The sequence below is a fragment of the Corylus avellana genome, chromosome 2 (genome assembly GCF_965113065.1).
Source record: "Corylus avellana chromosome 2, dhCorAvel1.hap1.2, whole genome shotgun sequence".
Lineage (NCBI taxonomy): Eukaryota > Viridiplantae > Streptophyta > Magnoliopsida > Fagales > Betulaceae > Corylus > Corylus avellana.
This window is the reverse complement of record NC_142491.1, coordinates 25,472,285-25,483,713: the sequence shown is the minus strand read 5'-3', so window position 1 is coordinate 25,483,713 and position 11,429 is coordinate 25,472,285. Positions and strand designations below refer to the sequence as shown.

Genomic DNA, 11,429 nt, shown 5'->3' with positions numbered 1-11,429 from the left:
CGGTAGTTGGGTGGGTTTCCATCTTATTTACAATTTTAACAGTGGTTGTTGGCAGTTGGGTCTTTTTCTTCTGGAAATTGTCGGTCTTCAAAATAACAAGATTGAGAGACCTTTTAGTTGACTTTTCGAAATTGGAAAGGCCTGAGTTATTTTGTCGAGTTGCTTAGAGATAATTGTTTAGCGCCTCTAGATATTCTTTACCTACTTATTTGTGTCGGTTCAGGAGCATATATTATTAATTATTTTAAAATTTTAAATTGATTGGAATAAGTAAATTTAATCGTTTAATTATTAATTTAATACTTAAATAAGGGGTAAATTGACAAAGTCAATGTTCGATTTACCAATTATTTCAAAAGCTTAAAATTATAAGAAGAGATAAATTTAATCACTTAATCATTAGTTTAACATGTTGAAAGTGATTCGAGCTTTTCCTAAAAGTATAACCTGAGTTACTTCAGCGTCATAGCGTCTGATACTCGAATATTGGCTCAATGTATTTCTTCTACCTATTCAGTAGGTACACCTTGCGTTCTTTAACAGTTAACTATGTTTCGTCTAATCTATCCTCTTCTTGACAATTTTAACCGTGGTTGTTGGTAGTTGGGTCTATTTTTTTTTTATTGTTTATTGGAAATTGTCGGTCTTCAGAAGAAGAAGAAGAATGAGAGACTTTTTAGTTAACTTTTTGTTTTTGTAACATGACTTTTTAGTTAACTTAATTGGACTATAATCAATTAAAATACTGAAAGAACTGGTAAAAGCCACGGAATTCCATGACACCTACAAATACGGTAATATAGTCGTCCCTCTCTCTCTTTTCCTTCTTCAACTTTAGTTGATGGTCGTCTTCGCACGCTACACTTTAAAAAAATATGGCCATTACGGTCATCGGCATGCATTAACATGTATGGTAAAGTTCCATGCATTAACATGTATGGTAAAGTTCCATTATATATATATATATATATATATATATATATATATATATAATCTTATTACTTGATTTTAATACTGGTTTTAGCAAAATTTATTAGAGAAATTAGCTCCAATTTCTCATGAGTTTTGACTATGTAACAAATAGGAGATTGAGTTTCTGATTTTGACCTACTGAAAAATAAGTTGTTTCATAAGATTTTCCATTTAGCTTTCGATAGAAGACTTGATGACTGTCATACTCTCCACGTCATACCAATAAAAACATGTCACGTGTATCCGTATTTACATCAACATATTAATGTATGCAATTGTGCCCAAAAAAACACAAAAAGAAACCAAAAAACAAAGATGAAGAAAATGATGTAGGACAACTGCCGCTAGACATCTTCTCGAACAGAATCAAGCAGAATGCTCCGCTAGATGTGCGCTTGGAGCAAAGATTGCAGTTGTTTTTGGAATGTTTATAATTTTTGACAAGCACCAACACACAAGATCTCTTCGTTTAGACCACATGATTTCTTCACCAAATTTTGACAAATCCCAACATCAAGTTTTCCATAGTTATCATAATTTTCATTTATTTGATTGCTTGAGAAACTTCACTTACTCTCTTAAGGCTGGTTTAGTTCATGGATTGGGTATTTTGTTAGTAAAAGAAATAGTTATTACTAGGAATAGAAAAAGAAAAAATGGAATAGTCATTCATATTCCTTAGTTTGATAACAACATATGTATTCTAATTAGAGTTAAACCAAAATTATTAAAAACCTCACATTTCTTAAATTAAAATAAAATAAAATAACTCATATTTAAAAAAAAAAAAAAAAAAAAAAAAAAATTTGAAAAAAGGAAAACCTAAAATTTAGGATTAAAATAAACATTTTGAAAAAAAATGGTTTTTTTTTCGTAAAAAGTTGTCAATTCCTTCAGGAATAGCTATTCATCTCATTTTTTAGAGGAATTGTTATTCTCGTGTGTAATGGATTTGCTACGGGAATAACTATTCCTAGGAATAGACCCTTACCAAACAAAAGAATGACTATTCCATAGAAATAGCCATTCAATTTCAAGTGTCCATTCCGCAAACCAAATGGACCGTTAGTGTATCATATTTTATTTGATTGCAATCACACCCCCCACGGTTTAAAAATTCTCAATGCAACTAGCCAACTTTAACAACTTTGCAATGTCTCTTATATGGTTAGGATTTGGAGTTAAATCAAAGGATAAAGGAGTGAAATGTCCCTTATACTCCTATAAAAATGGATTTGGAGTTAAATCAAAGGATAAAGGAGTGAAATGTCCCTTATACTCCTATAAAAATTTTAAACCCTAATTAAATAATTAAAAATTATTTTAAAAATAAATAAATAAATTGAGCCACAATCAAGCATAGCAATGGGTCAGCCATGAAGCATATATATATATATATATATGGTCAACTTTTTTTAAAAAATAATAATAATAATAATTAATTTTTAATTTTTTAATTAAGGCAATTTTATAATTTTAATAATATTATAAGGAATAACATTTTATCCCTTGATTTAACTCCAAACCCTAATGGTAAGGGTGCATTGCAAAGTTTTTAAAGTTGGCTAATTAACCCGCATTGAAAAATTTTAAACTTTCACAGTTTGATATTTCATTTCCCCTTGATTGTATTTCACATGAGGAAGGTTTATCTTCCCCTAATTAGGTGATTCGCTAGTATTATAAGTTCAGTAGTTCGTAAGAGAGAAACAATTTTTGACATCAATAATAATTTAGTTTTTCATTATCAGTGTGACTGTTGAATTTTGAATTGAAAACAAAGTTTTTATTCATTGTTTATTGCTTATGCTTCGTCAAAAAAAAAAAAAAAAAATGGTGAAAATGGGTGATGGGTGTTGGAGATCCACCTCCATCGCCACCCTTTACACCCTCCACCATTGTAGAGGGAGGCGATGGGCTGGCTCCACCCTTCCAAAGGATGTGTAGGGTGCAACTGTGGTGATGGGGTAGATCTTCACCCCCAACATATCCATCCCCACCGCCCATTTTCTCTTCTTTTTATTTATTTATTTATTTTTATTTTGTCAATTTGGTTATTATGTTTCTTAAATTTTTTTTGCTATAATTGCTTACGTGGTATAGTGACTTGGATATGAGTACACCAGACACAATTAAAATGGTATTTTTTCATGAATTAAAATGGTCTTATGTGGAGAATATGATAGTTGGGAAGTCTTTTGTAAAGAATTGGATAGAACATACGATGGAAAATGTTATAACAGTTTCCTTGTGCCGAATACTAACCAAATTGCACCCGTAAAAGAGAGAAAAATGTAAGCAATGGAGCATGTCGTGGGGTGCCGACAAAGGTAACTCTGATATTTAAGTTAGTAATGTTTGAGAAATGGAGTAGAAATTATTTGAGCTAAGGGCCAAAATTCCTTTTTACCTTGTTCAAACTTACCTTTTATAGTGGTTCTAATCTAATTGCCTTCATGTCATGTGATAAGTGCTAAATATTGCATATTTGGACCCCTTTATTTATATTAGTTAATCCTTTAATTGTGTCGTTATTTAATATTTTATATTAGTTTTGTGTTTTTAGTGTTTTATAGTTCATTAAAGAAAAACTACAGCTTTAAAAGGAAAAATGCAAAGTTTGGAAGAAAGCATACTTTGAGAAGACCTAGATGAGGTGGTTAAGTTTAACCAAATCCAAGAAAATGTTAAATCGGATTAAAGATCAGATTGGATTAAAATTCAGATTGAATAAAATTTCGGATTTGATTCAAATTCAGATTCTAGACATGTCTTAGTATTTTGATCATAACTTTCTGCTCAAATATTGGATTGAAGTGATTGAAGCATAATTGGAAAGCTAACTCAAAATACTACAATTTTTTGTGAAATAAGATTTTCCTAATTCAGACTGTTACTATACCAAAATCGCCCCACAATAAAAGGACACAAATTTGGATGAATCCTATTCCGATTTCAAACTTCTATTTTGACTGGGAGACAGACCTCCGAATTATCTTAGTTTAATAGGGCTTCTAGGACTTTTCTAAGCCTATAAATAAACCTCTTTGCATTCAATAAAAGATTTAGAATTTCAGATAGCAAAATTCTACAGTTTTTCTCTTTTTAGTTTAGGTTTTCTTTAGATTTAGGTTTTATTTTTATCTGGAGCTAAACCCCCAACTAAGGTATCTGATTTTATTGGGTTTAATATTTCAATTGTTGTACTTCTGTTCAATGTGTGGAGTGATTTTTGGATATCTTTTGTGATTCAAGGATATATTTGATGATTTAAGATAATTTCACATAATTGATTGTTTGATTTTATTTGCTTAAATAATTGGATATCCCTTGTGATTTGTTCTACGGATACATTTGGTGTTTCAATTAAGATTGGATAGCTTTTGTGAATTACGGATACATTTGATGATTTAATTGATATTGGATTCCTCTTGTGATTTGTGCAATGAATGGATACATGGGATGATTTTAATTAATTGTTTGAAGCATAGTAAAACATATATAAGATTTTAATTGTCAGAACTTCAGATTAATATTGATAAACATGGAAGTATGTTGTTATAATTTGGTGAGTGTGAATTCCCAAACCTTAGTATTTTATCTCTTAGTTTATTTTAATTAGTTTATGTTTGTCTTTTAATTTTTAAAATCAAAATTCAAAACCCTTTTGAAACTAGGTTATGATTTAATTAATTTAGATTTAAATTGATTTTTAAAAAATACAATTCCCTGTGGGTTCAACCTCGCACTTGCAAAACATTATATTGCAAACGATTCGTGTACTTGCGAATATATTAAAATTTGCACAACAAGTTTTTTTGGCGCCGTTGTCGGGGAGTTGTTCAATTTTTGAAACAAATTTATTTCTAAATTATTTTTATTCTTCTATTATAATTAGGATTTTATTTTTTCTGTAATTTGTTTTGTTTTATTCATGTTACTAATAAAAAAAATTCTTTTTTTTTCTTTCGTTTTTTTTTTTTTTTTTTTGGCTTGTTTTATAGTTTTGCCGCAACACCTTCAACACACCCTTGCTAGTGCGATTGATCGCAGCCCTGCTATGATCGAGCGCACTCGAGGCCAAGACAGTAAGCTCAAGTGCACCTGCCCTCATTAACTGCCACATCTTCAGTCAAGTGCGATTGAGCGCCCATCAGCGCGATCGAGCGCACTCACAACAAAGGCAGCAACTGCAGCAGTTCCGTAGATCTTTGCCAAAAATTTATTTTTCGTTCTTTTTGTGAGTTTTTAAATTTTAGTTTATTTTATTTAAAAATATTTCAAAAAAAAAAAAATGGTTGATGTGTTATATGGGATATCTGCATGCTAAAAAGTGAGGGGGAAGCATGAATTTTCAATTTAATGATTTTAATGCATCTCCTAGTTGTAGAACACCAGCTTCTATTAACTACCCTCAAAATTTTTATCCACATATGTCATGTTCATACTGCTCCAATTCTTATCATAGTTCTAGTAATTGTCCACACTAGGGACAAGTTTCTGATTTTTCATATGAGCAAATGAACACTAATATCTCCACCCCGGGGTTTAAATCAAATTCCAATTTTTACACCCCAAGATGGAATAATCAATCTAATTTCTCATGATCAGCTCAGGCAACAGGAAATTATGCTCACCAATTTGATGAATTGCACCATTCAAAATATCCACAGTTCGATCACCAAGCTCAACCACCTGCGGATCAATCCATTACTCAAATGCCACAGCCTGCACCACAATCATCACTGGAAGACATGATAAAAGCATTCATGCAATCAATTGATAAGAACATGCAAGAGATGAAGCATGATATGAAGAATACTAACATGAGCATCATGCTTCAACTTTTTGGTTTGAGTACTGCCATGATGGCCCAGGCTTAAGCATCCATTATCCTATAAATTAGTAACGTATCATATGTCGTGGAGCCGAGCATGATTATTATCCTCGGAGTGCACTTCACTAGTTTGGGAGTGCATTTTTAACTATGCAAGTACGATAGGACCGAGCCAAGGGACTAGTTTCAAGCATCAATATACAAGCTGTGTCGGCTTGTCAGCCCAATTTCAAACAGTTACCTCCCAATTCTTATGATGCCCCAAATGCATTTACCCGCATTAATTTGTAATGCTCCAAATTTGGTCTTCACTAATCTGGTAAGGTTATTAGCAATTAGCCAATATACCTAACTAGTAGCTAACTGGGAAAACGTCCATCTAAGCATCATCAAAGTTAATGTATAAGAAGGTGAGATTAATTTGAGAAATCTAATAACCATACAGGAAGCATATTATCCTCGAAAGATAGACACGAAGCAACTAATAGAAATAATAATCATACTTGGTAACAACATGGAGATATTTGTCTTAAACAATTCTGTAGTGGCAACCTAGCCACTCTCCTCTTTATGAAAATTGGTTTCCTACAAGATGTAAGAACTGCATAAGTAGACTTAATAAGTAAACCTCACAGTTGAGTATGAAATGAGCTAGTTATTATTGAGCAGCAATAAACGTGCAGTTTGATAAAGATTTTAAAGAGGTGTTATTTCTATTAATACACCTTGAAAATATTGTTTTGTTGATACAAAGAGGGTTGTACTATCAGCAGCAATGATCATTATACCGCACGTACCGGTATACCATGTCATACGGTGTATCTTATCAACTAGTTATTAAGGCAATTACTGAGTTATACAAAAATATAGGTATGCTCATATCGTACGAGTGCTTAGTCAACTGACATATCGAACGTTTTTAAGGAAAGCAGTCGTAAGTGTTTACTTACCTCGTGCGCTCGCTAGAGTTCTTCGACATCACAAATCACTGCTATAGCGAAATACGACACATCGTTATATGCAGTACTAGAGAACTCTCCGAGTGACACAATAAGTTTTATCTAATGAAAGGGGCTGTTGAAACCTTAAACTGACATATTTGGGTTACTAGGCATACGTTGTGCTCTCTGGGCAAACTCTCGGCCCCATGGGCATACGTTCGGCCAAAGAGTGAAAACTCTTGGCCAGAAGCCCCAAACATGGTTTTACACTTCTAGCGTGTGATAAATCTCATTCTAGGATTCTAATGGACACATGAAAGGTACAAAACTTATCAACATGCAAACTTAAAGAGATCAAATGCGAGTTTAAAGCACCTCAAAATCATTCTTGGTTTTGTAAGAAAATAGGTACGAGAATTTGTTAAATCTTCTTTAAAACTTGTAATACTAAGAAAGCAGTAATAACAACATGAAGGCAAAGTGAATGGTTAAGAAATTACCTTGATGATGGAAAAACTCCACCAAGACTTCCACCTTCTCTTCAAAATCACTCTTCACTCTAAGGTTAGGGTTTCTTTGTGTGAAGAGGGGCTGGGGATCGAAGGGAAGGGTTTATATAGGGGCTTGAGGCGTGCTCTCTTCTAAAAATGTGGAAAATGAGTTAAAATTAGTTTTCATAGTTTTCAGTGAACGTTTGGGTACTATGGGGGGGAATGTTCGCGTACTATTACACAATGGATAAAATGGTTCAGGCGTACATTTGGGTATTACCTAATGGTTCAAAGACTGGTCAATGAACGATTGTGGTGGTCCCGGTCCCCCTAGCGTACATTTGCACTTAGGTCAAGAGCGTACATTTGGGTGGTAGCCCTAACGTACGTTCGGTCAGAGAGTGGGTGTCTTGGGTTTTGTTTAAAAGAGCTCAAGGAGTTGGGCTGCTCATAAGGGGTTTAGGTTTTGGGTTATAAAACTATGTTTTATGAAAATGCTTGTTGCCTTGTAGTAAATTTTTAGCCTTTGAAAACGTGGCAAGTTAACCATGTACATTGTGAGGGGAATAGGGTGGCGCACGGATTAACAAAAATGGCCCTTCACCAGGTCAATGATATTGTATGGAGTGAGGAGTGTCCATCTTGTATCAGAGATATTATATTAACAAAGCAATTGCTCTGTTAATGATCCATTTTATGAAAGATTATCAAGCTTGAATTTTTCAAAAAAAAAAAAAAATACTATATCACTTTAATTAATAACCATATATATATATACTATTAATTAATAGCCATAAATTAAAGAATATAAAGCACATATATATAATAACCATATATAGTGAAAGCATTGCATAATTTTTATTATTAATTAATAGCCATATATATTTTGTTACCTAATATTAATTAATAACCATAAATTAAAGAATTCAAAGCACATATAATAACCATATATAGTGAAAGCATTGCATATAAGAGACAAGCATTAACTAGTTTTATAAAATTTTAATGGGTTTGAATATATCTCTTAATATATGACAACATTTACCAATTATACATATACCAATTAAATTTTGTTACTTAATATAGGTACCAATTAATGTTGTTATCTAATTTTGTTAACCAATTAATTAAATTTTGTTACTTAATATAGGTACAAATAATTAATATTATTAATTAATTAATTTTTGACGTGTAAAATAATGGCACGTCAATAATTATTAACGTGTCATTTTGACATGTCAATAACTATTGACGTGTCCAAATTGACACGTCAATAGTTATTGACGTGTCAAAATGACACGTCACTATTTATTGACGTGCCATTTTGACACGTCAATGGCATTTCAACATGTCAATAATTATTGACGTGTTAAAATGGCATATTAATAATTATTGACATTCGGAAATGCGCCACGTCAATAAAATTTTTATTGACGTGTCACTGTAACCACGTCAATAATTATTGACGTAGCAAAAAGTGTGTTACTGTTTACCACGTTAAAACATACCTTATTTTTTGTAATGACTACACCAAAAACAGGACTGGGCTTGTGGACCAATTTGGGGCTTGAATATACAAGTTGTGTAGACCTATCAGCCCAATATCCGACGGAAAGACTCATTTGTTAAAAGAACAAAAATAAAATATTTTAACTAATAAATCTAGAAACTCATGCCCTTAGGAATAAGATCAAAACTCAAGTATTTTTGAGTAATTTCTCAGTTTATTAACAGAGTGCAATTCACGTTCTCTTTAGTAGATTATAATAATTAAACCTAAAGTCACTATATGTAACTTATTCATAAAGTCGCTATGTATTTTTTTTCGGCAACTTAATCACATTGATGATAGATCAAACGGCCGACAGTCATTTATTGGGTTATTTAGTTTTAACGTGGCATATACATAGTTGAGATCCCCAAAAGATGGAGCCAACGACCGACCAGCATGATCCAATTGTCAATTGGGTTTTCGGAGTCCACAAGTTCGGCCGATTTCGGGCAGGAGCGCATATCCTTGAGTGTTCAAACTTGAAAGCACATTTATCACTCTGCCCCTCACCAGTCACCCCCATTTCTTTGTGTCATTGTCTGCCCACAAATGGCCCCACCGACTCCCTCATTAAAAGGCCAGCTTCCTCGTTCAGGTCCTCACACACAAGAAAAGGTCCTCCTTAGTCCTTCCTTCCCTCCCTCACTCACACACACACTCTCTCTCTCTCTCTCTCTCCCTCTCTCAGCTATCGGCTCTCGGCTCAACAAAGATGGCTCGGGGAAGAGGCAGTGCAATGGTTGTTGCTACGGCTTTGCTGTGCATGCTGCTGCTTCAGTCAGAGATGGCTCATGCAGCGGTCTACACCGTCGGAGGTGCCGGCGGCTGGACCTTTAACGTTGCTGGCTGGCCCAAGGGAAAGCGCTTCCGGGCCGGCGACATACTTGGTTAGTCTTCATTAATTAATCATTTGTTTTAACTATTAATGCTTTTTCCTTTATACGTATATGTATACGTGTTATGTAGTTGTCTAGGCTCCACAGGACCACAGTTTAAGAAAACTCACAGTATTTGTAACTCCTAAATCATGCTAAATCACATCATCTATATTGTAGCAAAATATTGTAATTAGAGAAAATATATAATTTTCTGTCGAACATCAGAAGGCAAGCAAGCACTCCAGATCTTTAAGCAGCCATAATAGGAGTGTATATATCTCCGGTTGGCTTTTAATATTGTTGCTTACACTCAAAATTTGTCTCTCTTTTTTTAATTTTTTAATTTTTTTTTTTAATAAAAGAAACTCAAAATTCCTTTCACTTTTTGTACATAAAAACATCTCTTTTAAAAAAGTTATCAAACACCACCACCAAGGACCTACCTTTATTAGTAGTAGTTGGAGGTTTCTAGCAATTCTAATTTTTTTTTTTTTTTTTTTTTTAAAAAAAAAACAAATTCCCTATTAAAATATCACTAAAAGATTTAGCTTTTTATTGTACTACATTAAAAAATTATATATATATAATTCACAAAAAAAAAAAAAAAAGGGTCGGCCGCCATTAAAATCAAGTCCTATCTCTATCTTTATGAAGAAAAAAAAAAAAAGTTGAACCAGACAGGACCTTAAAGGGGATAAATCCTACTGCTAAAGCTAAGATAAGCATCAGCCAACATTAACTGACCAGTAACAAAGGAAAGAAAAGTCAACAAAAGTTTTTTACTGCAACGGTAACTTTCCTCACATTGTGTCATAGACTCATAATTAAGGACAAGAAATTTGTGTGGTGGATATTCATTGATCATTAACTATATGTATTTGTTTGTTTGCAGTGTTCAACTACAGCCCTTCAGCGCACAACGTGGTAGCTGTAAGCAAGGCGGGATATGACGGGTGCTCGACCCCACGAGGGTCCAAGGTGTATCAGACTGGAAAAGACCGGATCAAGCTTGTGAAGGGGCAGAACAGCTTCATCTGTAGTTTTACCGGCCACTGCCAGTCTGGCATGAAAATTACTGTCGTTGCTGCGTAATTATCGCTATGTTTTAGAAATAAGTATCGGAGCTTTATATATATATATATGTGTGTGTCGGTGCTGGATCTCTGTCTATGTTTACCAGCCTCACTACTACTCAGTGTACTGCTATGTACTGGATTATAATGAAATAAACAACTGGCTTCGTGTGAATGGGAATGTGTTGCCACCTAATCATTTGTGTCACAATTTCTTCATACTTCCAAGGAGTAATCTTAGGTTTTTTTTTTTTTTTTTTTTTTTTTTTTTTTTTTTTAATCTTATAAGGTTTTGGATTAATCTTTCTTAGAAAAAGAATATATATATATATATATATATATATATATATATATATATATAGGACAATCTTAACTTTAGAGTTTAGACCACTAAATTACTATGTATTTTAAGAAGACTTTCTAAATTTTAAAAACTCTCAATTTAACTTATTGAAACTTTAAATTTGAGTCTATTGACCCTCCTCTCTTATATTCAGCTGTTAACCTTTAACGAAAATTATTAAAAAGACCAAATTACCTTTTGATTTTTTATTTTATTTGAAATTAAAAGTAAATTTAGAATTTTATAAAAAAAACAAGGGTATAAAGGTTATTTTATTACTTTTAACGTTTAAAATTTGAAGGAGGAAGATACAATGCATCAAATTAAAAGTTCAATAGGACG

General features: G+C 32.8%; 1 protein-coding gene across 1 annotated transcript; it reads left to right on the top strand.

The window, feature by feature from the left end:
* The first annotated feature begins 9,389 nt into the window (after positions 1-9,389).
* LOC132189657 (basic blue protein) lies at positions 9,390-10,919 on the top strand. The gene is made up of 2 exons (XM_059604419.2): positions 9,390-9,680; positions 10,564-10,919. The coding sequence occupies exons 1-2, from the start codon at positions 9,506-9,508 to the stop codon at positions 10,761-10,763; spliced, it is 375 nt and encodes a 124-aa protein (XP_059460402.1). The 5' UTR covers positions 9,390-9,505; the 3' UTR covers positions 10,764-10,919.
* Positions 10,920-11,429: the final 510 nt, after the last annotated feature.

Coding starts and splice junctions, on each gene's coding strand:
- LOC132189657 (XM_059604419.2), top strand. CDS start 9,506: ATGGCTCGGGGAAGAGGCAGTGCAATGGTTGTTGCTACGGCTTTGCTG. Junction 9,681..10,563: donor CCGGGCCGGCGACATACTTG/GTTAGTCTTCAT, acceptor GTTTGTTTGCAG/TGTTCAACTACAGCCCTTCA.